We start from the raw sequence: 27,598 nt of genomic DNA, 5'->3' as shown, positions 1-27,598 counted from the left end.
TTGCGCTTCAAATGCTTCTTGCGCTAGGAGGGGAGAAATAACGGCGAGGCTCAAGTCGTACCAGAAGCTGAGCTAGCAAGGAAAGCAAAGTCCTTCCCGGCAGCCTTTTATATAACTGGGTGTTTCTCTCCCGGCTACTCCATTTTTTATCCCTCCCACTTAATTTACGGGTCTCTTCCTGTCAGCATTCTTTGCATGGATACAAAACAATTCCTTATTCCTTATCTCGGCTTGTTTGAAAGTGCAAGGTGTGTCATGTTTTATTTAGAACTTTTAGGTTGGGGTTGGGGGTTTTTTTTGGACTTTAACGAGTTGGTTACTCCAGTTCTGGCAATGCATCTCAGTGCCTCCCTTTGGCTGGCGTCATAAGCAACAGCACTCAGAGAACTGAATCAGAATACAGTGGTACCTCAGGTTAAGTACTCAATTCGTTCCGGAGGTCTGTACTGTACCTGAAACTGTTCTTAACCTAAAGCACCACTTTAGCTAATGGGGCCTCCTGCTGCTGCCACGCCGCTGGGGCCCGATTTCTCTTCTCATCCTGAAGCAAAGTTCTTAACCTGAAGCACTATTTCTGGGTTAGCGGAGTCTGTAACCTGAAGTGTATGTAATCTGAAGTGTATGTAACCTGAGGTACCACTGTATAGGATAAAGACGAACTCAGTAAGAGTAGGAGGACAGTTTAGCATATAACTGATTCCTAAATATTAGGTTTTATGTATTTATTTTTCAATTATGTTTCAATGTTTTTAACATATACAGCCAAAACACTGTACTGTATTTACAACATCCAGGTTCAATCTGTCATGGATGCTTTAGCTGAGATTCCTGCATTGCAGGGGCTTGGACTAGATCAAGGTTCCTCGACTCGGCCCTCCAGATGTTTTGAGACTACAATTCCTATCATCCCTGACCAGTGGTCCTGCTAGCTAGGGATCATGGGAGTTGTAGGCCAAAAACATCTGAAAGGCCGAGGTTGAGGAAGCCTGGACTAGATGACCCTTGGGTCCCTTCCAACTCTCCGTTCCTATTAACACAATTTTGTCTTTTCTCTTATTTTTGTCAACTTCCCACCCCCCTTTTTCCAGGGAGCTGTTTTTTTCTCTCCTTCTGCTGCACCCTATCAGATTGTATTTATTTTGATATGTACCACTAATGTGCCAAAACGGCTTCTAAGCCATTTGCAGCTATAAGATAACACAGTAAGAATTTGAACAGGAACATTTAAACATCCTTTAATCAGAACATACTGTTGCATGCCTCTCCAAGCGGTGCAAGATTCCAGGGGTTTCAGACGCAGACCCAGGGTTTATGTTTCCTTTTGGAATGTGGCACAGCAGAGTCTCTGGTGTCTGTATGATATAGGGTTTATTTACACATATATACAGCCTGAGCCTGCAATAGAGGGTTCACAGTACTGACCTGCCAAAGGGGTCTTGTTTCTTCCATAGCCTCAGCCTTGGATTTAATTAGAAATCAGTAATCGCTCCCCAACTTGCTGCTTTACTTCTGGCCCACATCGCTGCAAGTCAAATCTAAACTGTGGTTTTGTCCTCCTAACTGGTGCCACCTCTCTGTTACACACTGATAATCATCAGGCCATGGAACAAACCGTCACGGTTTCTGATGTGATCACGGAATGTCCCTCTTTTCCTTGTTGTTGTTTAGTCGTGTCCGACTCTTCGTGACCCTATGGACCAGAGCACACCAGGCACTCCTGTCTTTCACTGCCTCCCGCAGTTTGGTCAAACTCATGTTAGTAGCTTCGAGAACATTGTCCAACCATCTCGTCCTCTGTCATGCCCTTCTCCTTGTGCCCTCAATCTTTCCCAACATCAAGGTCTTTTCCAGGGAGTCTTCTCTTCTCATGAGGTGGCCAAAGTATTGGAGCCTCAACTTCAGGATCTGTCCTTCCAGTGAGCACTCAGGGCTGGTTTCCTTAAGAATGGATAGGTTTGATCTTCTTGCAGTCCATGCGATTCTCGAGAGTCTCCTCCAGCACCATAATTCAAAAGCATCAATTCTTCAGTGATCAGACTTATTTATGGTCCAGCTCTCACTTCTATACATCACTACTTTAACTATACGGACCTTTGTTGACAAGGTGATGTCTCTGCTTTTTAAGATGCTGTCTAGGTTTGTCATTGCTTTTCTCCCAAGAGGCAGGCGTCTTTTAATTTCGTGACTGCTGTCACCATCTGCAGTGATCACGGAGCCCAAGAAAGTAAAATATATCACTGCCTCCATTTCTTCCCCTTCTATTTGCCAGGAGGTGATGGGACAAGTGGCCATGATCTTAGTTTTTTTTTTATGTTGAGCTTCAAACCATATTTTGCACTCTCCTCTTTCACCCTCATTAAGAGGTTCTTTACTTCCTCCTCACTTTCTGCCAAGATGTGAAGGAAATAAGTAGCTATCCTATCTTTAAAAGACATCTGAAGGCAGCCCTGTTCAGGGAAGTTTTTAATATTTAACGCTGTGTTGTTTTTAATACTTTATTGGGAGCCGCCCAGAGTGTTTGTTGTGGGGGAGGAAGGGAAAGGAGAATGTTAGCTGCTTTGAGACTCCTTAAAAGGGAGTGAAAAGCGGGATATCAAATCCAAACTCTTCTTCTTCATTATTATTATTATCAAAGTTGTGTCATCTTTTCCTTAGAATTTCCCTAGTTTCATCAGAGAAATGTTGGAGGGTATGGAGTTATGCAATCCCCAAGCCAAGGAGATAAGTAACTAAGCAACTTTCAGAAGACATCTGGAGGCAGCTCTGTATAGGGAAGTTTTTTAAATGTTTTATTATGTTTTTATATATGTCGGAAGCTGCCCAGAGTGGCTGGGGCAACTTAGTCAGATGTGCAATGTATAAATATTATTATTAATATTATTGAATATGATGTCCCTGTTTTCATGAGCGAAATGTTGGAGGGCATTCTCACTGTGTAAGAAGAAGCACAACCTATGAATAGGGAAGAGACCTTTAGGGAACATCCAAACGGGCCCTTGGACAGACATTCTAAGTCCAGTTATATTCCAGTGTGCTCCTCCCTCTCAATCCCTTTTTCCTGTACATCATCTGTTGTAGGTTGTAAGTCAATGGGCATGGCAGGGCCTGCCTGCTTATGAGACATGGTGAGGCAAGCAACTCTGGCTGCAGATTTGAGCTCTTTTTGTTCCCTTTCCTCCTTCAGCACACAGGGTAGGTCTCTGAAGCAGGAGGCAATGGTGGCAGGGTGTGTGTGGTTTATTATTTTGCCTCAAAGGACAAAATGTACTGGGTCTGCCATGGGGCAGGGACTGTCTTATTACTGAATTTTGTAAGTGTGACATATTTTAGGGTGAGCTTTTGAGCCCTGTGTTGGAGCCAGGATGGTTAGGTAGATTCCTGAGTAAAAGCCAGGAGGATGAGCGAGATATTGAGTGGGAAGGAGAGCTAGAAGATAGTAGCATCCATACTCTATTACGGTATTGATATCAGTATGTATGTATGTATTTTTTCATGTTCTTTTTAAAAATATGCTTTTTATTAGTTTTCTTCGTTAACAAACACACAGAAGAAATTAACAAAAATGATAAAATAATAACAACAAAAACATCCATGCATCCATAAATCCATACGTTCTTACAAAAGAACTTAATGCCACCATCTTCTTAATTCCCAATTCTTTATCTTCCCCAATAGACTTCCGTCTTCCTCAAAGCGGGTCTGTCTTATCTGTTCAATAAACTGCTTCTTTAATCATTTCGTCATTTATTCTGTTATCTGAATACTATACTTATTATCCATATTGTGGTTTGCAAAGATTAATCAAAGCATGTCCAGGTTTTAACTTGAGGGCACTGTTTTTTTAAATATTATTTATAAATTTCCCGCTCCTTTTTGAACTTTAGGTTTGGTTGTCTCCTAATTGTCTCCATCATTTTTGCCAGTTCAAGATATTCAAATAATTTATCCTGCCATTCCTCTTTTGTTGGTACTAATTCTCCATTCCAATTTCTGGCAATTACTATTCTTGCTGCTGTTGTAGCATATACGAATATTCTCTCTTTTCATTTGGAATATCTGAATCTAAAATGCCTAAGAGGAAGGCTTCTAGTTTTTTTTATGAAAGTTTGCTTAAACATTTTTTTTCAATTCCTCATATATAACATCCCAAAAATTCTTAATTTTTTTTGCAACCCCACCACATATGAACAGTGTCCCCTCTGCCTGTTTACACCTCCAGCACATATTACATCTCATTTTATACATTTTGGATAGTTTGCTGGGAATTATATACCACCTGTAAAACATCTTCAAAATATTTTCTTTTAGTGTATAACAGGCCGTAAATTTCCATTCTTTATTCCATAATCTTTCCCATGCTGATAGTTGGATATTTTCACCAAAATATTTTGCCAACTTAATCAAATCAGTTTGTATTTATTACCCTTGTATTGATTTCTACTCATTTTTTGTATATTTCTGTAGTACTTGTTTTTTAAAATTTGCTGTACACTGCTTAAGATTTATTTTGTATATTCAGCAGTACAGAGGTAGTCTAAAATAAAATTAAAACAATAATAAATTCCGGGAAGCTTTATCGGGCAAAGAGTGGGCTACAGTATTAAAAATTACGTTTATCAGGTCTGCGGTGGTTATTGACTTAATGGGAGTTTTATTCATTCAGATATTTAAAAGTCAGGCACGGTGCATGTTGCAAACTTGATTAGATTATTGTGTAGCCGAATTTTAAATCTTAATGCCTTATTTTCATTTGTTGGGGGCCTATGTCTCATCATAATTCCGGCCTGATGGGACAAGTTGCATTTATAATTTTACAAGATCACCTTGTGCCACAGGTTTGTTCAAGGAGAATACAAGTAGCAGAGTTTGTAAGCGACAGATCACAAAATGTAATTTTGGACTTTGATCTGAGAGACATACAATATCTTTATTGTCATTGTCCCACGCAGAACAATGAAATTGAAAAACTACATAAAAACATGATTCAGTTGATAGCTTGCTTGCCAAGATGGCCTTGAACAAATACTTCAGCCTATAAAGTTTTCTTTATCTGAAATAGGACTTTTAGGAGGAGTACCGGAACAGATCGGTATCGATGCTCATTGTCATTTAATTGCCTCATAAACAAATCAGGAAGAAAAATTCTCAAGATCAGACATAGTCTAACCACTGCATAGATTTGTACAAGCAAATCAGGATGAATGCTCAGTAAACTGGTCGTCTGGAACAGTCCATAGAGGAATGCCGGTTGAGGCCTCACAGGATATTGAGATTAGGAAGTGTTATTACCCTTCTTGAGCCTCAGTGTTAAGAAATAGCACTATTACTTGCAGCTATTCTTCTTTACTAGCTGTTTTACCTTTCTTCCATTTGATTATGGAGGCGCTTTATTGTTGGTTTAACAAATCACTTGTATGTATGTATGGCTGCGTGTCAACTTTAGAAATAATATTACAGTTGTACCTTGGTTTATGAACTTAATCCATTCTGGAAGTCCGTTCTTAAACCAAAACTGTTCTTAAACCAAGGTGCGCTTTCTCTAATGAGGCCTCCCGCTGGCGGTGCCCTTCTACCATTCAGATTCTGTTCTTAGACCGAGGTAAAGTTCTCAAACCGGGACACTATTTCCGGTTTTGTGAGGTTTGTAAACCGAATCGTTCTTCAACAAGAATGTTCTTAAACCAAGGTACCACTGTATAGCCGAACTTCTAGTCCAGAGCTTAGCAACTTAGCAGTGGCTCCTCCTGCCATTAGGTCCTCCTTTCTTATTTTCAAAGCTGCCTCAGCAAATCTCCTGTCTGGTTTAGAGCTAGATGGATGCAGGCATGCAGTTTAGTTATGGGTAATACTGTGCCCAGCTAAGATGTTGATTCAGAGTTTTTGTTGTGGGCCAGGAATCAGCTTCACCTGTGCACAACAGCCTGAGGGGGGAGTGACTCCATCAGGGATACGGAGGAGAAGGCTCTGATGATAACCAGCCGGCATCAACCTTCTTAAGCAGAGCTTCCAGCAGCAGTCAGACACTGGTGACAACGCTTGTAGTTCCTGGCCATACCTTTCTGCTTCCTGCTGGTCTTGACCCCCTGATCATCAGATTCCCTGACCCCCTGGACCATCTGACCACGCAGATTGCTGTTCGCCCAACCCCAGGACAGCCCCGTGGTTTTCCATGGATCTGAGGGCAATGAAACAATCGTTGAGACAGCTAGAGCGCCGGTGGCGGATAACTCATTCTGAATCTGACCGGACACTGGTTAGAACTCAATGTCGAGCCTACCAAGTGGCGATAGCGATGGCGAAGAAGACTTTCTTCACCGCCTCTGTTGCATCTGCAGAAAACAGCAGCAGGAGACTTTTTGAGGTGGTTCGCAATTTAGCGGAACCACCTGCTACATCGGAGCCCAGTACGGGCCACATGATCTCCTGCAATGATTTTGCAAGGTTTTTTGCAGATAAAGTCGCTCAGATTCGGGAAGAGGTAGATTCCACCGTGGGAGCAGGGCTGGGGCGGGAGAGTGCTAGAGTCCGGTCTAGTCAAGTTGCGTGGGATCAATTCCAATCTGTTACCTCCGAGGATGTGGACAGGCTGCTTGGACGAGTGAAACCAACCACCTGTCTCCTTGATCCTTGCCCATCCTGGCTTATAAAAGCTAGCCGGGAAGGACTGGGCAATGGGCTTTGTGGGGTGGTGAATGCTTCCCTCCGTGAGGGAGCCTTCCCAGACCCGCTGAAAGAGGCGGTTATTAAACCGCTTCTTAAAAAAAATCTTTAGATGCGGCCATGATGGCCAACTATTGCCCAGTCTCAAATCTTCCATTCTTGGGCAAGGTGATTGAGCGAGTGGTTGCTGAACAACTCCAGGCACGCCTGGAAGAAGCGGACCATTTGGATCCCTTCCAGTCAGGATTCAGGCCTCATCATGGGACTGAAACTGCCTTAGTCGCACTGGTTGATGATCTCCGGCGGGCTAGGGACAAAGGTGAGAGCTGTTACTTAGTTCTGCTGGATCTCTCAGCGGCGTTTGATACTATCAACCATCACATCCTTCTGGACCGTCTTGAGGGGCTGGGAGCTGGGGCACTGTCATACAGTGGTTCTGCTCCTTCCTCCTGGGCCGTGTTCAGAAAGTGGGGGGGGGTGAGTGTTCAGACCCTTGGGCTCTCACTTGTGGGGTGCCTCAGGGTTCTGTCCTCTCCCCCATGCTTTTCAACATCTACATGCAGCCGCTGGGAGAGATCATCGGGGTTTGGGCTGAGTGTCCATCAGTATGTGGATGATACCCAGCTCTACCTCTCTTTTAAATCAGAACCAGTGAAGGCGGTGAAGGTCCTGTGTGAGTGTCTGGAGGCAGTTGGAGGATGGATGGCGGCTAACAGATTGAGGTTGAATCCTGACAAGACTGAAGTACTGTTTTGGGGGGACAGGAGGCGGGCAGGTGTGGAGGATTCCCTGGTCCTGAATGGGGCAACTGTGCCCCTGAAGGACCAGGTGCGCAGCCTGGGAGTCATTTTGGACTCCCACCTGTCCATGGAGGCACAGGTTAAATCTGTGTCCAGGGCAGCTGTTTACCAGCTCCATCTGGTACATAGGCTGAGACCCTATCTGCCTGCGGACTGCCTCGCCAGAGTGGTGCATGCTCTGGTTATCTCTCGCTTGGACTACTGCAATGCGCTATACGTGGGGCTACCTTTGAAGGTGACCCGGAAACTACAACTAATTCAGAATGCGGCAGCTAGACTGGTGACTGGGAGCAGCCGCCGAGACCATATAACACCGGTCTTGAAAGACCTACATTGGCTCCCAGTACGTTTCCGAGCACAATTCAAAGTGTTGGTGCTGACCTTTAAAGCCCTAAACGGCCTTGGTCCAGTATATCTGAAGGAGCGTCTCCACCCCCATCGTTCTACCCGGACACTGCGGTCCAGCACCGAGGGCCTTCTGGCGGTTCCCTCACTGCGAGAAGCCAAGTTACAGGGAACCAGGCAGAGGGCCTTCTCGGTAGTGGCGCCCTCCCTGTAGAATGCCCTCCCACCAGATGTCAAAGAGAACAACAACTACCAGACTTTTAGAAGACATCTGAAGGCAGCCCTGTTTAGGGAAGCTTTTAATGTTTGATGTATCACAGTTGTCAGGGGTTCAGGAGCAGAGGCAAGGGCAAGGGAGGAAACAGAGAGCGAGGGGGAGGAGGCAGAAGAAAAGATGAGTGATGACGACGACCCGAGATCTCCGAGTCTTTCCAGTGAATCAGAAGATTCACAGAAAGGAGCACCAGTGGCCAGGGCAAGGGGGGAGCCTAGGGGGACACCCCAGGAAGATAGAGCCAGAGGGGACTCAGAGGGGAGCAGTTGGAAATCGGGACCAGCGTCACCGCCAGAGAGCAGGGAAGAGGAAGGGCGCCAGGGATCAAGCGCTGGCAGCTCACAACAGGAGGGAGGGCACGAGTCAGGAGTGGCCACACCTCCATCGGGGAGCGAAGAAACGGTCAGACGGAAAGTGGAAGGTTGGGCGCGCGCGCCAAGTTCAAATGCACAGGAAAGTGACGCAGTAGGCAGCCCGGAGAGGGAGCCAGGTCCTAAAGCCCGGCGCAAGGAGACAGGAGGGTCCGGGGGGTCAGCGTCAGAGGAATCCCGGAGGGAAGAGACCCCGGGGGGCAGAGGGACCCAGAGGAGAACAGTCAGGCGGAAAAGGTGGAGCAGGGCTAGGATATTAAGTTGGTGCACAAGGGGCGGAGACTCAGACGGAGCTTCGCCGATCTAACCATAAGACGTAGAGTTGCACGCAGCAGCTTGAGAATGGAAACTGTAACTCAATAAAGACTTTTACTTAATGATCGCTGGCTAGCGTGATCCTCTGTGAGCTAGGATCGGGGAGCAGCTCTGACAGTAAGCTCCGTCTCTAAATTGTGGGCATCTACGGCCTCACGGAGAGGAGAGAAAGCGGGTGCCTACTAGCGAGCTCACGAACGACAGACAACATGACGGCTGAACAGCAGATAGCGGAACTCAGAGAAGCAGTGTCACGACTGAATGCCGAGGCTCTTGCATCCAGGAAGAGAGAGGAGGACGCAGCTGCCGCCTACAGGGATCTCCAGGTCAGGTTGGAAGTGCTTACGAAGCAAGGGCAACTGACACCCAAACCGGAGGGGATTGGGTTGGGGAGACGAACAGGCGGTCTGGTCTCTCACTTCGATGGGAATCTGCAACAGTACCCCAACTTTAGAGCAGATGTAATGTGTGCACTGCAACTGCTGAAAAAAGACTTTAGAGATGAGCAAGAGAAAGTGGGATTCATCATGTCCCATTTGCATGGAGATGCTAAAGCATGGCTGCGCAATTTGTGGAGGGATGAGGATCCGGCGCTCCAAAATGCGGATGCCTTTATTAAAGCGATGGATGGGTGCTTTTTATCAAGCATTGACGTGGATCTTGCTCGGCAGCAGATACATGGACTGAAGCAAGGGAGGGCCAGCGTAAGGCAGTACCATGCCCGCTTTTTCGCTTTGGTCAGTGCCCTGGAATGGGACAGAGATTCGGCTCCTGTAAGAGACCTGTTTTGGGAGGGATTGCACGGCTCGGTTAAAGATGAAATTGCGAGGGGGGAGAGACCCCGGACCACGCAGGAGATCGTTCAGAGGGCGCTGGCGGTGGGGGTGCGGCTGGAAGAACATCCGTGGAGCAGGGACGAAGGGCGTGGAGGGCGCGAACCAGCCAGGGGCTCCTCCTTCCTTCCCAGAGAAGCAGCGCGTGCGCAATCCACGCCTCCGCCAGGAGGAGGGGCGGAACCTATGGAGGTTGGAAGTGCAAGGGCTCAGTCAGCAGCCAGAGCCCTAGCACCGGCAACAGTGAAAGCGAAGCCTCCTAGAGGGAACAGGAAGTGTTACATCTGCGAGGATCCGCAGCATATGGCGAAAGAGTGTCCCCGGAGGCTCCACAAGCACACTGCAGCCTCAGCAATGGTAACTGCAGCAACGCAGCAAGGAGAACCACAGCAGGGAAACGACGGAGTCTGGCTGGAGGAAGAGGCACTGGGGCCCAGCCAGACGTGTCAGTGAAGCAGTCCCCAGAGATTTTACAGCCCATGGACCCCCTCCCGCCCAAACCAGTAGTGAGGCTCACCGCATCGCTCCAGCTGCCCAGTGGAATCACCATGGACGTGCCAATCACCATTGACTCAGGAAGCAATGCGGACTTTATAGGGCAGGACTTTGTCGACCGGCACGCTATACAGTTGCTGCCTGCCACGCTGCCCCTGCAGGTTGTCACGGTGGATGGCAGGGAGCTGCTAGGGGGGCAAGTGGTGAAGCAGACGCCACCAATGGTGATGCGACTTGGGAATCACAGGGAAATCATCAGCTTCAACGTCACTCAACTATCGGACACGCCCATTGTATTGGGCATGAGTTGGCTGGACAAGCACAGCCCAACGCTGGCTTGGTACCAGAGGCGGCTGACCTTCAGCTCTTCCTTTTGTGCTGAACACTGCATCGTGCCCCGGCAGGAAGGAGAGGAAGAGGAGTCACAGCTGCAGCTAGGCACACTGCAAGCGGTTCCCCACAAGTACGCAGAATTTTTGGAGGTTTTCTGCGAGAAGGAGGCAGACAGGCTACCCCCCCACAGACCATATGACTGCAAAATTGACCTGCTGCCGGGGGCGGCGCTGCCCAAAGGGAAGCTGTATTCCATGTCTGAGGACGAACTGCAGGAACTCAAAGAGTTCATAGATCATAATTTGGAGCGCGGTTTCATCCGAGAGTCCAAGGCAGCGGGGGGCAGTCCTGTATTCTTTGTTAAGAAGCGGGACACGCCCCAAAAAAGGCTTGTAGTGGACTATTGCATCTTAAACAGTGTGACCAAGCCATCGGACTTCCCCATGCCCCGAATCGACGACCTCCTCGCAAAGGTACGGAAGGGCAGCGTGTTCACCAAGTTGGACCTGCGAGGGGCGTACAACCTCATTCGCATGCGGGAAGGAGATGAGTGGAAGACAGCCATGTTCACGCCCCTGGGCACCTACGAATATAGAGTTATGCCTTTTGGATTGCAAAATGGCTCCCACGTTTTTCAAGCGTTCATGCATCACGTGTTGGCGGGGCTCCTCTACAAGACGTGCGTCTGTTTCTTAGATAACATCCTGATCTTTTCGGAATCGCAGCGGGAGCATGACAGACACGTCAAGGAAGTGCTGAGCAGGCTACAGCAGCATAGGCTTTACGCCAAGCTGGAGAAGTGCCAATTCGACGTGACGGAGGTGGATTTCCTGGGCTACAAGTTGTCTGACAAGGGGCTCGCCATGGACAGCGCCAAGGTTCGAGCAGTGTTGGATTGGAAAAGCCCACGCAACCGGAGGGAGGTCCACGATCAGCTGCGGCGGCACCTGGAGCTGGCCAAACACGCATACAAGGTACAAGCGGACAAACACAGAAGGGTTGGCGAAGAGATCCATGTGGGAGACTGGGTCTGGTTAGCAGCCCACGCAGTGCCGGCCAGGTCGTTGGCGAAGAAGAAACTAGGGCATAAGCAACTGGGGCCCTACCAAGTCGAAGAGCAGGTCAACCCGGTGGCTTTCAGGCTGGCGCTTCCGGAGGGTTCCAGGATGCATCCGGTGTTCCACAGATCGGTGCTCACTCCCTACAAGGCACCTCACAGGTTTCAGGAACCAGGAACGGCACCGAGTCCGCTCAGAGAGAGAACCGGGCAAGCGGGAGTGGCACAGGAGGAGCGCATCAACGAAGTCACGGAGATTTTGGACTCCAGATGGGGGGAAGAGGGGGTAGAATACCTTCTCGCCAAGGAGGGCACCCCGGCCAGTGCCAACAGCTGGGTGCCGGGCTACGCTTTAGACGAACCTCTGCTCAAAGAAAAGTTTCATGCCCTCTTCCCACATAGGCCAATGCCAGCAGACTTTTTCGACGACTGGCTTTTCACGCCCACGCTTTCAGCCAGCACGTTCCGGGGGTTCGACTCGGACGAGGAACCGACACGAGACGCCCGTTCCCCGGAGGGGTCACCCTCGGGATCTGCTTCAGAACCCTCGTATTGGTGGGATGATCGACCAGAGGAGCAGTTCCGCAGAAAGTGGCTGGAGGGTCCAGGACGAGCAACGTCTCCAGAAGGAAGCGAGGGAGAGACGGACATGGACGTTTTCGGGGACGACCCGGGTTTCGAGCACGGCGGCACAGAGATGGAAGCGGAGGTGACCGTCGTCGACGAGAGCAGGGAGGAAGAACCGGAAGACTTCAGATGGAGGCCCGCCACGGGAAGCGAACTTTATCCGACATTCGTCCCCCTGACACAGCAGCACCCAGCTCCCGCACCGGAAGGAGGGGAGGGGGGAAGAGGGGGCTTCGAGGGGGGATGGATGTCAGGGGTTCAGGAGCAGAGGCAAGGGCAAGGGAGGAAACAGAGAGCGAGGGGGAGGAGGCAGAAGAAAAGATGAGTGATGACGACGACCCGAGATCTCCGAGTCTTTCCAGTGAATCAGAAGATTCACAGAAAGGAGCACCAGTGGCCAGGGCAAGGGGGGAGCCTAGGGGGACACCCCAGGAAGATAGAGCCAGAGGGGACTCAGAGGGGAGCAGTTGGAAATCGGGACCAGCGTCACCGCCAGAGAGCAGGGAAGAGGAAGGGCGCCAGGGATCAAGCGCTGGCAGCTCACAACAGGAGGGAGGGCACGAGTCAGGAGTGGCCACACCTCCATCGGGGAGCGAAGAAACGGTCAGACGGAAAGTGGAAGGTTGGGCGCGCGCGCCAAGTTCAAATGCACAGGAAAGTGACACAGTAGGCAGCCCGGAGAGGGAGCCAGGTCCTAAAGCCCGGCGCAAGGAGACAGGAGGGTCCGGGGGGTCAGCGTCAGAGGAATCCCGGAGGGAAGAGACCCCGGGGGGCAGAGGGACCCAGAGGAGAACAGTCAGGCGGAAAAGGTGGAGCAGGGCTAGGATATTAAGTTGGTGCACAAGGGGCGGAGACTCAGACGGAGCTTCGCCGATCTAACCATAAGACGTAGAGTTGCACGCAGCAGCTTGAGAATGGAAACTGTAACTCAATAAAGACTTTTACTTAATGATCGCTGGCTAGCGTGATCCTCTGTGAGCTAGGATCGGGGAGCAGCTCTGACAGTAGTATTTAAATATTCTTTTGGAAGCCGCCCAGAGTGGCTGGGGAAACCCAGCCAGATGGGCGGGGTATAAATAATAAATTATTATTATTATATCTGACTTCAGATGTGCCCAGGTAAGTAGATCTCAAAGTCTCTTCTAGTTTGGCTGGCTTCCCACTCCATTGAGCTCTGCACTTTGTTGCTCAGCAACGAGACTGTGGAGACAGTCTGGCCTCTTAAGTGCACATAGAAATATTTGAAGAACAAGAAAAGTAGTCACAATGGATCCCTACTTTCCACCCCCACCATGGTTTCCTCCTGAGTTTGGAATACAAGTGACAGAAGTACTAATGAGTGAACTGAATGCAGAACCAATCAGTTGTTTCCCCCCTCCCTCCATACTTCAGGCGTTCTAAGTATGTGCATATGTATGTATGTATTTATTTAATTTCCTCACCCCCAGGAGCTCAGGGTGCTCTCTCCTCATTTAATCCCCACAACAACCCTTTGAGGTAGGTGAGGCTGAAAGGGAGTGACTGACCCAAAGTCACCCAGTGAGCTTCATGGCCCAATGGGGATTCGAACCCTGGTCTTCCAGGTCCTAGCCCAACCCTCTAACCACTGTCCTGTATCCCCTGTATTTTTAGAGGCTAAGTGTACAATTATTATAATAGTCTAGCTTACTGATAATAAACTATAACAAATTCTAAAATAGTGGGGAAATGCATCTGGGGAGCTGGCTTAATGACGATACTGGTTCTAGCCAGTCAGAGCTGTGCACAACCAACTACAAATTCGCAGGAATGGTTACCTTGAGCTCAAGCTGGGAAACAATAAGTAACTTTAAGCAAAACCTGGTGGCGATGCTTCTACAGATTTTGCACCTGCAGGCTGAAGTCTGCCAGTTTTAGCTTTTAGTCCTTACATCTCTAAAAACAGAAGTTGTAGGAATAGTTTTAAAACTGGGTAATTCTAAGCCGGTCTGCAAAAGTCAGGAAGCTCTTGGTTTGCTTACCCCTTGATAGAGGTGACAGATCCTCAGCAAAGCCCTCCAGCTCTTCCAAGTGAACTATCTTGTTTTGGTTATTTGCCGCTGTCTTGCTTCACCCTGCTTTCCGCTAGCTTCCTGACCTATGACCACTTGGGTATCAGTCCTCATCTCTCGCAGATCTCTTGGAGAACAAGGGGCAAAGGGCAGTGATAGGTTATTCTGTTTAACTGTTTAAACATGCCTGATAACTGCAGCTGTTTAAGGTGGGGGGGGTCCGGCTTTTTCAACTCGAGGGCCACATTCTCTTCTGGGGGCCACATGTTAGTGCTGAGGAAGATCAGTAATCTGGCTGCTGTGTTTCAGACCAGTTGCAGCTTCTGAGTCATTTTCAGGGGAGCCCCATGGGACGACTCAATGGCGCCATTGGGCCCTTACTTCACTGAAATATAGTGCACCTACCTCCTCCACGAATTCCCACAAACTACCTCATATTATCTTTTGGGGGACTTACGTGAGGGAAAACTTAATAATTTGGAGTCTTAGGCAGGATTTGTTCAAAAAAACCAATAAAGAATTTATTTAACAAAGGAAGTTTATGACACAAGTGGGTGAAACAGGATACTTCAGATTATGATGTTATTTCACTTCAATGCTTTCTCAGATGCTGCACAGCTGTTGCCGCTTAATACTTTGGTTCTTAAACACAGTGGTATTTTCTGTCAGTTACACACCCCTTAGACAACCCTACTCCTGAGGTACTCCAAGTAACAGACCCAAGGGATCACCACACCCCTCTTAACTGGTTTGGGAGTCTTCTCTTTTTGTAGCAGAATCTCTCCCCTCCTGACTGGAATGAGACCTAAGTAGACTGTCTCTTTAAAGCGTCTACTTCTCCTGGCTCAGGCTTAGCCTCCCAGTTAATTCCCGGCCTAATTACTCTTACAGGACACCACACACTGTCCTTCACACTAAACTCAGAGACTCCTTTCTCTAGCTTGTGATATATTCCTCATAGTGGATGTTTCTACCCAGAACCAACTCTCTCTCCTCTGGAACCTTGGCCAATTCTCGGTAGTGGCGCCTGCCCTGTGGAACACCCTCCCAGCAGATGTCAAGGCAATAAAGAATTATTTTAGTTTTAAAAGACAACTGAAGGCGGCCCTGTTTAGGGAATTTTTTAATGTCTGACACTATGTTCTTTTTTAATTAGGTTGGAAGCCGCCCAGAGTGGCTGGGGAAACCCAGCCAGATGGGTGGGGTATAAATAATAAATTATTATAATATTATTATTACATTAACCATTTGCTGGCAGGGAAAAAGAAAACACTTGGGGATTCAACCTTCCCAGCAAAACCAAACTTTTCCATCACACCCCACATGTAGAGCACATCGCAATAATCCAGTCTGGAGGTTACCAGTGAATGGAATATAGCAGCCAAGTTACCCCTGTCCCAAAGAGAGAACCTTTGGCCTCCGGGCCTAAGGTTCACCATCCCTGGTTTGAGTGGCATGAGCAAAGTCTAAGAAAGTTACAGGGTTAGTGGCTGATTAAGAGCATGCATTACAAAACTACACCCACCTACACAGTAAGATAGATGAATACCCCCAGAACACAAGAATGTGGTCATTATGTGCACCTGAGTTGTGACACTGGTCAACCTTTGGCTTATGTGACTGTTCAATTAAACTCCACCCTCCAGCTAGGCAGCCTAGGTTATATTTTAATCACATTCTGTTTGCACAGTGCAACAGCGATAAAGTCGGAGAACAAATGCATAAATGCTCTTATTCTTTTCACATAGCGCAAGCCTGGCCTTCTGTTTCTTCTTCCTTTGCTCACTGGAGAAACAAAGAAAGGCAGACGCGGCAAAAATGATAATCGTCAACTGAACGAAACAACTTTTGAGAAAGAAGAAGCAACAAGGTACTGTAGAGAGAATGGGCCTTGCAAACTCCAAGCAGTTTAAACAAGCCCAGGTTCTAATGCTTGGGCTTGATTCAGCAGGGAAATCCACCCTCTTGTATAAGCTGAAATTTAATGATGTCTTCCAAACTTTGCCAACCATCGGTTTCAACGTGGAGATGCTTGAAACAGGGAAAGACATTGCCTTAACTATCTGGGATGTTGGGGGCCAACACCAAATGAGGCCTGCTTGGAGCAACTACTTGGAGAACGTGGATAGCCTGGTCTATGTTGTGGACAGCACAGACAACCAGCGGTTGGAAGAATCAAAGAAAGAATTGGAGCTTCTTTTGAGGAATGAGAGGATTAAGAACGTGCCTGTGGTTGTGCTAGCAAACAAACAGGATCTTCCTGGAGCTCTAAGTGCTGAGGAAATAACCAGGAGGCTGAACATGAAAAAGCACTGCCACGACCGAAACTGGTACGTACAACCCTGTTGTGCAATTACAGGTGAGGGCTTATCAGAAGGGTTTCGAAAAGTGACGTCCTTTGCAAAATCCTGCATGAAATCTAAACAAGAAGCTTTTGCTCTTTTCAAGCAAGATTAACATACTCTATTGTGATGCGAGGGAGAACAGCCATGCAAAGCTGACTGGGACAGAAAGTCAGTCATTTAATGGAATATCTGGTGCTGCTTTTCGGACTTTTCTAAGACAGAACATACTTATCCCAAGCCAGTTTACTGTTTTCAGAGATACTGTTTTGCTGCATTTTAATGAATAAATGCAATTCCCAACTTCATTGCTTATGAAACTGCATAAAAGTGGACTGGAATGTTCTTGAAATTTTAAATATTTGGTACCCATAGCAAAAGTGGTATAACTGCCAAAGAAAACTATGCAACAGTTGACTGGAGAAAGTTTGAATGCGGTCCAAGTTCCTGTACCCGCATGTTTTTAGCCTTGTTTCAAAGTGTATATAGTTAACCTAGTCTGCTTCCCAGTCAAACTCTTCCCTTAAATAAATCCTTAATATATTCACTTTCATATATATGAATGGGTTATATTGGGAAGGGATAGCCTTCAAGTGTGAAGGGTGGATGAAGAGTAGTGATGTGAGGTGAGAATATTCTCCAGAGAATATTCTCCACAAACTAAATTCTAATGTAACAACCAGTTTTACAACCCACATTTTAAAAAATCTAGTAAATAATAAGTCAAGCTGTGATATTGCCAGTGTAATGAGTAATGATTTTTTAAAATCTAGTTAAATTACTGGGTATTGTGTCATTCACCATTGACAGTTCTGAAATGTGAGCTACAGAAAACATTTTTTTAATATAGTTTTAAAACCACCATTCATTTAATTTGATGAACATTTGAAGTCATATGTATTTCAGCTATATGTAATAGCCTTTTTTCTAATTTAGTGTGACCTTATTCTTAGCAATTTTATACCCTTGGCCATACAGTGTGATTTTTTTTTAATACAGAAAGTAGCTTTAATGCTTTGTATACTTAAAGTACCTAGGCCTATACAATTATGTGTAACAGCATGTGAGGTAGCCTTGATTTAAACAGTTGATGTTTCTATATTTTTATTTAGTGCCAGTAACTGTTTTTTGCAGTGCCATTAAATAGTACAAGGTGCCATTTTCCAGAGATTGACAGAAGATCAGTGTGAAACTGAAAGCTCTGTTACCAGTGGAGACAAAGATGGTGACTTATCCTCTTAAGATGTTTGAGGAGTCAATATAAATTTATAAACATTTGAGACTTGTTACTTAATGCCTATTTTTAAAATAAATTTCTTTCTTGTGACAATTTATCAGTTGTTATAATTATAATTTAAATATGTTGTGTGTTGCCTTACTTGTCTAAGTAGATAGTGATTTGCATTTCTGGTGTTATGTAACTTGTCATTACTGATTGTGTTTTATTTTATGGAAATAGCATTTATTTTAAACTTTATATTGATTTTATTAGTGTTGCACTGAAAATATTGTACCATGTAGATATGCTTATTAAAGAACGTACTAATGTAGCAGACTTGAGGGTTTTTTTATATTCCTTTTACTTTAAAAGCTACATTTAATACATGCACAACATCATTAGAATTCAAAGTTGATGGTAAAGATATGGTTAGTGGCAGGCTTAGTGATTAATGTGAGTCAATTTCAAGTTTGGTGCAAAAAAAATCAAAGAATGTGAATTCACTGCATTACCCCATTGTATCTGTGCAGTTTTTGGTTGCCATCTGAACAAGTTTACCCATGAATAAACATGTATATTAACTAATTATATAATTTTCAATGCATTAAAGTTATATAATTTTCAATGCATTAAAATGATATAATTTTCAATGCATTAAAATGAATATTCTCCTATTTTAAATGAAAATTCTCTAATATTCTCATTATTCTTGAGAATTTAACATCACTAATGAAGAGTACAGTGGTACCTCGGGTTACAGACGCTTCAGGTTACAGATGCTTCAGGTTACAGACTCCGCTAACCCAGAAATAGTACCTCGGGTTGAGAACAGAAATCACACGACGGCGGCGGGAGGCCTCATTAGCTAAAGTGGTACCTCAGGTTAAGAACAGTTTCAGGTTAAGAACGGACCTCCAGAACAAATTAAGTTCTTAACCCAAGGTACACTGTATACATTATTTGCCTACTAGACCTATCACTCCCAGTCACAGTGAACTGGGAGTGAAGGACAATAGATTTGGGTCTCTAGCAGCTTCTGCCTTGCCCATCCCACCTCATATATGAATCTAGATAATGTTCAAAAGGGCTTACAAAAACGTTGCCTCATTGACAGTTGTAAGAATGCCCCATTCACCTGTTATTAGAGATGGAGAGAAATATTGAAGTATATTAATTACTCATGCTCCTTGATTTGTATCGCTGGAAAAAAGCCTGCTCTGTCTTAAAATTATATTTATCTTTACGAAACATATGTATGGCTTCAATGCATCTTATTAACAATCTGTATTTCAAGTTTCCCACTGATGTCAACGGTTCTAGGCTGTGCCTTTAAGGTTGAAATCTTAACTCGCTGCTTCATATTTTCCCCTCTAAGATTATGGAATACAGCCACGTTTTAAGGCATTATGGATGAATATAACAAAAGCAAGGATGCTGGATGGGTGAAGGTAAATCACAACAGATTTTAAAAAAAATAAATGTTATCGAGGCAGGTAACATTGCCTAGAACTATAGAAATTCCCCCATTTACTTAATTTTAAATTGGATTCTAGATTACCTACATATTTATAGACATATTCTGTGCATGTAAGCCTATTGATTTCATCCTTTGTTGATTGCCATCCTTTGAGACAACATGCACATAATAAACAAAAAAAAAAAACCACTGAGGCCTAAATCCCCAAATGAACAAAGCAATTAAGCAATTAAGCAAGACTTAACTTTAGTCATTTTCTGATTTGGAGCACAATTAAGAGTAACTGAAGCCTTCCTGAAGCTATAAAATAAACGGCTACTGATGAAAACAATTTAATTTCTTTTTTTGCTTGCTCTTTGAAAACATACAATCATCGGCTTTTTATCACAAGCTCATAAAAACTGAATTACAATTATTGTTGTGAATTTGGCTGTGAGTTGGTCTTTCACTATGAGTTTACCTTTTGTGGCATCTGATTGGAAACAAAGATTTGACAAGAGAAGTGGGCAAAAGGAGCTGAATTATATTTCTATAATGGTTTGGGGTTAGACTAAATTATTTGAGGGGGGTCCCCTTAAACCCTGTGATTTTATAGTTGTACGACAATATTCTGCAGAAAAAGGGGGCAGCTAACATGGTCAAACCAATGACATCTAGCAGCTTGCTCCACTTTCAGTTTTGTTCCATGCAACATAAGTGGCTTGTTAAATTTTATAATTGTTTTAAAGTGTTTTAAATTTGTTGTTAGCCGCCCTGAGCCCGGTTTTTGAACCGGGAAGGGCGGGGTATAAAATGTATTATTATTATTATTTATTAAAGAGGAGCTCACTTTTAGCTGTAGGCACTTCCAGACTGCCGCAAGTTTGTGGGTGGGATTCAAGCGTGCACAATTAATGCAATTTCAGCACTGTTGTGCAACAAACCCATTTCCCTGCCCTCTAGCCCCAAATTAGAATTGTGTTAAGAAACAAATCTGAAATGATGCCAAGTAAAAAGTCAACATCTTATAATCTCCACACAAACTTTGTGCAAACAAATGAGGGTAAATAAACAGGTCATTTCACGGATTATCAGTTCCCTTGGCTGGGATAAATCCTGCTTGTTTGCAACTGAACCCTCTTCCAAACTGGCAAATCTGCTGCATCCATATTTAGAAGAAGGGATCCATTCCAAGAAGCAGACTTTCGAAGACTGGGGGGAAAACATTTCTTGCTTAAGAAAGCAGTCCACAGAAACTAGATTTTGAGAGTCGATTTTCAAACTCTTGTGTAATTTGCATCATGTATATATGTTTGTTCTCTTAAATGGATTGGGAATATTTGCACATCCCGTTAGAACAGTTTTATTACTTGGAGAGTCATGAAATGGTTTGTTGGAAGCTTTTGTTTCAGGTCCTTGAGTTAATCACACTGGGCTCAGTCCAGTCCGCCGTAGATTTGGTATTCTTACACAGAAGGTTCCCCACAGGGCATAAAGAGGCCCACGTTTCTTCTCTTCAACCTGGCCGCCTGCCCCACACTCCCGCCAAGAGAATAAATCTGGGAAGTACACAGAAGGTTGGGCCCAGAGAGAGGCAGAGTTGGAATTCGTCATTCAAGGGGGCCAATCCCTCTCTTCTCATACTGGACCCGGAAAGCTGCCAGCATATGCTAGGAGGAAGAGATTAACTGAGAGCTCAGGAATTTTAACTCTTGGTGGGAAGCCAAGGCAGAGGGGTGAAAGGAATTCTGATGTGACACATGTTGTAAACAAAAATCTGCCCTTTTTTCCCTTATGGGGTATCCAAGAGCCCATATAGAGTCCTTACATAGGTTCTCTATTGGTAGGAGAAAATAACAGAGGCCAACCAGAGAATATTGAGAAGCAAAGCAGCTAGTAAGCCTGATCTTTATTGATCTGTTGCAACAGGGTCCTCACTCACCACACGCAGGAGGGAGGAGGAACCCAGAACCAAGGTGTGCCTGCCCTTATATAGACATTTTAAATTCCCTGCCCTGGAGCTCAAGACCACCCCTCCATACATCATACCTACATCACAGAAAAGGTGGTCTAAAACAGAAATTTGAATGTTGTTTATCTCCTCTGACAGGTTACCTGTTTAATGGTCACTTGATTGAATTGCCTGGGGAGCCTGGCCAGTCTTTTGTAATGATAAATACTTCCTTCCTGAGCCAGGTCTCAGGCTCACACCCTATTCATATCTTAAATGTGCCCTTAAGACAAGATTTGTGAAGGAAAAGACAATGAGGAGGCTTTTCCATTTTCCTTTGACCTTGCAGAGAAAACATTTGGTCAGTTTGGGAATCAAAAATGGTTTCAGGTCGGTCTTCCTGTGCTGATTTATGTACATGCTTGGTTGGTACACTTATGAACATTTAACATATATCTAAGACCTCAAAATTCCTACCACACACAGCACCTCCTCAACCCTGAAACAAAAAACCCTGCCCAGAGAGGGCAATGGCAGAGTTCTGTTGAAGCAAGTAGGACCTCGCATTTTAGCACAAAACTTCATTTCGTTTCATCGAAACAGAACAAAACCAACTTCCTTTGTTACATTCATTTTGTCCATAGCTTATTAAAGACAACAACTCTATACTGTTGTTGAAGTTAAAAGGCCATTGTTCCTTGATTCCCAAAACCTAGGTACCTCCGCCCCGCCCTGTCGCGCCAACTGGTGCACAGTAACACAGTGGCTTGCTTGGAAACATCTTTGTGGAATGAGTCACATCTGTCCTGTAGCAGCAAGCTCTGGAATACAATGCCAATGTTTGCTGAGCAGTTCGTGCACATCCTAGGAAAAGGAGCACATAAAAGGGTACTGAACACTCCTATCTCCAGCGCCACTGCCTAGGGATGGTCAATATGGTGCTCTTCATTTGACATTAAGACTGCAACTCCCATCATCCGCAACCATAACCGATGGTAGAGCTTGATACGCTGGCAGGTCTCTGGGTGATACACAGTAAATCAGCAAAAGTTTCTAACTCTTCGTTGTTTAATCGTGACAGCTAAAATACTTTTTACATCCTACGTTACACTGCTGAAACAAAGGTAGTGTGATGGCCTGGAAATCAGATTCAGAGGCTGAACCTGAGGAATCCTAGCCTGCACAGGAGTCCCTGCCTCCAGGACCAGCTGAGCCGGGGCTGGGGCTTGAGCCTGAAGGGTCCTCACCTGTGCTGGATCCTCAGGAGCAGACACCAGCTGAGTCTGCTCTGACTCCTGAGGTGATGGAGGACCAATTGCCTGCAGGTGCTCCACTCTTAACCCCGTCAGGGGAAGGTGAGGTTGCCTCTGGGTCTGGTAACCCTCCAGCCTCTCCTGAGCTGCAGAGGCTCAGGGCAGAGAGGTGGAGGGAACTAAGTTCTCGCAGGAGGAGTGCTCGCCTCCAGGCTAGGAGAGGCAAGTCACCTGTGGACCGGGACCGCCCTATGCCTCGGGGCAGATAAAAGTCAGCCTGCCCTGTTGGTAACTGGTACCTGTCTGTACCCTGTCCTGCTCTTCTGTCAGAGTTCCTGACCTTGCCTGACTCCCTGTCTTGGACCCCGCTTCAGCTTTGACTGACAACCTCCATACCGCACCCTCGACCTCGGACTGGACTCTGACCTTGCCGCACTGTAACCCCCCGGGACCAGCACAGGTAGCTTTGAGGAAAACCTGGAGTAGATCTTCCTATGAAAGGGAATATGAGCACAGGTCCAATACAGTACTGAAATCAAAATCGTGGGCTGCAAATGCCTCATAGATACCTGGTTCCTTAATTCTATATGTGTTATCTCCTAAAAAATAAAATAAAAAATAGCATGGACATTTTTGTGTTTTAAGACAAATACATGTCATCTAGCTTCCTGATATTTTTTAATTAAAAATGTCTGAAAATGTACAGTAAAAGCTTAAGATATCACATAGGGCTTTAAGGGGTTCCTGCATGTAGTAGGTACTGTATAATTGTCTCTGGGAGCACACAGAGCTATTATCGCCAGCTTCACAACCTGGCCAGGACTTCATGGAAGCAGGTTGTATGAATCGGCACCTCTGCAGGGACCATCTTTATGCAGGACCTTTCAAAAAATGTCATGGCCAGAATGGGAACTGGGGCAGTTGCTGATAAAACGCTGTGTGGAAGCGCCTGTTCATACAAATGACTTCAGGTAATGTCAGTCTGTGATCCTGAGACTTAGACAGAAGTGGCGCAATTAGGAACTAGAACACATGAATTTTAGAACCTCCATCTTGCTATTATCAATGCTCCTACTTCTCTAGATCCTATTGTTAACATGACTCTAATTGTTCTTGTTTTCTAATCAGCCTAATGCATTACAAGTCAGATTAAATTATTCAAATGAGCTATGTTTTCACAAGGCCAGTTAATGTTAAGATACACAGCCAGAGAATAAATTTTAAAAATGGTATTTATCCTTAGACAGTGCAATCGGCACTGTAACTGAAAGTGGAAAAGAGTTAAGATAAGTGAAAGTCAATTCAAAAGGTCCATCCTTTAAAAAAATCAAAATCCGTGGGGGAAGGCAGCCTTCTCTCAAGTTAAGTAAGGCACCGTCACCTCCTTGGGATCCTCACCTGACTCCAAAGAAACAGGCATTGCAAAGCTGCATTTGAAAAAAGCTGACACAAGTGGGACCGGCAACAAAATGTTCCAGTAGAGAGTGTTCCAACCAGCCTTGCCCTTTTCCATTTCCTCCCCGACCACCCAGCAGTCAGAATTCCCTGGCCAGCTGATCATGCATAACCCTTACTAGGCTCTTTTGGGCCTGTCTCCACTCCCCACCCCCAGCACCCTTTAATATTTATGTTCCTGAAGATTTTTATGTACTGCAAACCTTGGGGTTTTCCCAAACCTGCTTACGCCTTCCTCTTGGGCATGGATGGTGCCATTTTGGCTACACAAGGATCCTCATTCAAGGAATGAGTTCCTTATTAGCATAGGATACCACAAGGAGGCACTCTGTTGTACCTGTAGTTAAGAGCTTTTCAAAAGTGAGCCATCTGATGGTTTGTTACACTCATTGCAATTAGAAGTACAGAAGGAGCCAGTGTGAAATGCTGTAACTTCATGTAAAATTAAGATTTAGCTAGGATCTTGCAAAACAAACACTGAGAAATTGTCTCTGTTAATCCAGACAGGCTTGATTCTTTCAAAACAAACAGCGAAGTTCATTGGTTATTTAGGAAAGCCTTTTTGTAGGTTCTAGTTTGAACATTTTGCATTTTCTTCTTATGTAGCATTGATACATACCACTTAAACCTTCAATTTTAAATATATGTAGATAATCATAGATTCCAATTCTGATTCAATTATTTGAGGGCTGTCGCGTATTTACTTACAGCATTTTATACCCAGCCCTTTAGCCAAAAAGACTCTCAGAACAGCTTGTTGTTTTGACCTACAATGTTTTGTCCCCTATGGGGATTGTTCTGAACTGGACCCTTCTCAGCTGCTAAGACACCTTTCTTCTTCTAAATTTAAGGACCAACTGTGTGGTTTCATCCCAGTTTAAGTGGAGCTTAACTAATCCAAAGCCATCCTCACATTGGCTCATTGAGACTACAGAGCTGTGCCTGTCTAGCTGGCCCTTTGCGTGAAACCGGTAGCATTTCAGGGAACGCTGGCTTGGATGTCCTGGCTTTCAGTATTCTACCTGGCAACCTAAATTTTGCTCCGATTACCTCACATCTGCCATTGGTGCCAGCATGCACCATGACAACTGACTCCTCTCCAACACTATCTACCAAGCTATTTAGGTAACACCTGCAACCTTCATGCCACACAGACAATTCACCATGTGGTCCGCAGAGTGAATTTGGAGTGATCCGTGTGTTGTTGTTTAGTCGTGTCCGACTCTTCGTGACCCCATTGACCAGAGCCCGCCAGGCACTCCTGTCTTCCACTGCCTCTCGCAGTTTTTTCAAACTCATGTTAGTAGCTTCAACAACACTGTCCAACCATCTCGCCCTCTCGTCCCCTTCTCCTTGTGCCCTCAGTCTTTCCCAACATCAGGGTCTTTTCCAGGGAGTCTTCTCTTCTCATGAAGTAGCCAAAGTATTGGAGCCTGAGCTTCAGGATCTGTCCTTCCAGTGAGCACTCAGGGCTGATTTCCTTAAGAATGGATAGGTTTGATCTTCTTGCAGTCCATGGGACTCTCAAGAGTCTCCTCCAGCAAGTAGTCCCAATTGTTATAAACACAACCGCTAAAGGAAGGCTGTTTTTAGTGGCATCTCAGACACTGGCTAAGTCTACCATGTGTGTAGGCCCTCAATCCCAGATATGTGAAGTGTGCAGCCAGGAAACTAATTATCTGCCAACCATGGGTGTATTTCAAATCAATATAAATAGAGAGCTGAGGTTTCCCCCCCCAAAAAAAGGCCTCCCCCCCAAGTCCTGGCTATACCCAGGCTGCCAACTTTTCTCTCTTTCTGCCTTTGGACAGTGAAAAGACCTGCAGTTCCATGGGGAAGAAAGGAGCATGTAGCCCGGCAGGAGACCACACAGCTGCCAACAGCTGAAATGCCTCCTTTTACAGGAAGGTGAAATGCAACTGTTTTCCCAGGCTGTTGATCAAGCTCCAGCAAATTGTTAATGGGCGTTTGCACGGCTGCATTTTCTTCCATGCTGTTTTATATTGTTTACAACATGCATATTATATTTATGGAGATTTTACACTGTTTTTTATTGCGATAGATTTTTATGGCGACCGTGAGCTGCTCCAGCGGCTCCATCCCTGAGATAGCAGTCATTTTTTTTTTTACATAAGTAAGTAAACCTTACATAAATAAGCAAACTGCTTAGAGGTTTCTTACTATCAAGCAGTATATAGTTTTTGTTAAATAAATAAAGCAAGCTCACTTGGGAATCTTTATGGCTTGAAAGATAGGGTGGCGGCAATAAAAAAAAAGCAAATTGAATCAATTTGTGGCTCCTCGGTGGTGTAGAAGAGGCTCTCTTCCTGCAGAGCTGTTGTGAAAATACACTCCCCCCCCCCAAGAAAAATACGCCTACACAATCTGTTGTAGGATGGAACAAGAAATGGATAGGAGAGTATAAAGGAAAGAAGCAGGAGGAGTAGATAGAGCCCAGCTTAGAAGCAGTGCCCCATGAAACTCCCCCAGGCAGGGCTGTGGTTTGTGCCCCACAGAGCTTGCAGTGTAAGAATGAAAGGAGGCAGCAGGGGATGTAGGAAGCAATAAGCAGGCACAGTGTACCAGCAAATCATTCTTAAGTTCGGGGGGGGGGGGGACCATTAATCACTGAGCTGAACATTGCTGTAACATTGGGGGAGTTCCAGAAAAAATGGTGAGATAAAAGAACTCCCATAAATTCTCAGCAATTGTTCCTAACTTTGAAAGAGACTTCCTTAACTAGGGCAAACTTGAAAAGAACAGTATTTACACAAACCATTAGTTTTTGCCTACTCTGGTTACTATTGCTGAAATTACATGTGCACAGCAAGCAGGCTGTCTCCTTATCAATTCTTCTCTGTCTCAGCTTGCATTGGCAGCAAAATTCTAATCTTATCTGTGCCATGGCAGCCTGTGGCCAAAGAAATGACTTCTTGTTGCATATCAAGTTCCAAACAAGCTGCACAATATAGAAAAGTGGAATTGTTTATTGGAAAAATTGTTTATTGCAGAATTTCTATTATTTTATTCTGTCAATCAGGTACTGCCTAGTTGTGCCACTTGGGGACTAAGTCAATTAAAATAAAAAACAAACACAACCAAGCATAAGAAGATACTTGAATAAAAATCCCAAGCACAGGTCCTTTACTGAGCTTGGCTGTCAGGATTTAAGCCTGCTTCTCAACTCTGAACTGGGTGTGCATGTTAATCTCAGAGATGCCTGGCAGTGAGTAAGACTGGGTGTCACCAGCCAGCTCTGGTCAAAGGAAAGTCAACAAAGAGGCTTCTTTTCACCTTTTACCAGAGCAGGTCTCCGTCTCCCATGAAAGTTTCTGGAGCTAGCTATTCACTGGTCTAAGCAATTAGAAAAACCTCTGCTGAGCCAGATTCACAGGCAAGCAAATGACTGGAAAACTTCCTGGGATGATGTGTCTGGGGGGCACATACTAAATTATGAATATTGTAAATTTTCCTCCTTTAATGTTAAATGACAAGAATATGTTCAAACTAATTGGCTTCCATTTCCCATTTTCCCATGTGAATATTCTAAGCTTGTCTTCAAACTACAGGGACTCTATACATGCATGTTTACAGAAGTGAGTGTGGGCGTGTTTTGAATTAAGCTTATTCCAAAGCAGGTATGCATAGAATTACAACCTAAATTATTTCTTAATTTACCAATGGCTTCAACAATCATTTCTATGGGACAGGTAGGTGATATAAGCTTCTGATCATTACAGAACTGGGAAATATGAGATCTTGGATCCAGCACAAAGTCCTTA

General features: G+C 45.2%; 2 protein-coding genes and 1 long non-coding RNA gene across 4 annotated transcripts in view; 1 reads left to right on the top strand and 2 right to left on the bottom strand.

Moving 5' to 3' along the window:
- Positions 1 to 15,131, bottom strand: part of LOC310707486 — a 54,718-nt gene extending 39,587 nt beyond the window's left edge. Inside the window, exon 1 of the long non-coding RNA XR_014526501.1 lies at positions 14,111 to 15,131. This is a non-coding gene — a long non-coding RNA (uncharacterized lncRNA). The remainder of the gene's footprint in view (positions 1 to 14,110) is intronic.
- B3GALNT1 (beta-1,3-N-acetylgalactosaminyltransferase 1 (Globoside blood group)) overlaps positions 1 to 16,026 on the bottom strand; it is a 28,191-nt gene extending 12,165 nt beyond the window's left edge. For both annotated transcript variants that reach the window (XR_014526447.1, XM_083504468.1), the window contains exon 1: positions 15,885 to 16,026. The gene's annotated coding sequence lies outside the window, so the exon portion shown is untranslated. The remainder of the gene's footprint in view (positions 1 to 15,884) is intronic.
- Positions 16,025 to 18,037, top strand: ARL14 (ARF like GTPase 14; the record flags this gene model as incomplete). Its single annotated transcript, XM_083504629.1, has 1 exon — positions 16,025 to 18,037. The coding sequence occupies one exon, from the start codon at positions 16,025 to 16,027 to the stop codon at positions 16,595 to 16,597; it is 573 nt and encodes a 190-aa protein (XP_083360755.1). The 3' UTR covers positions 16,598 to 18,037.
- Between the last annotated feature and the right edge of the window lie 9,561 nt (positions 18,038 to 27,598).

This window comes from Podarcis liolepis (assembly GCF_965112155.1).
Source record: "Podarcis liolepis genome assembly, chromosome: 5".
Taxonomy (NCBI): domain Eukaryota; kingdom Metazoa; phylum Chordata; class Lepidosauria; order Squamata; family Lacertidae; genus Podarcis; species Podarcis liolepis.
This window is presented reverse-complemented; position numbering and strand designations above follow the sequence as displayed.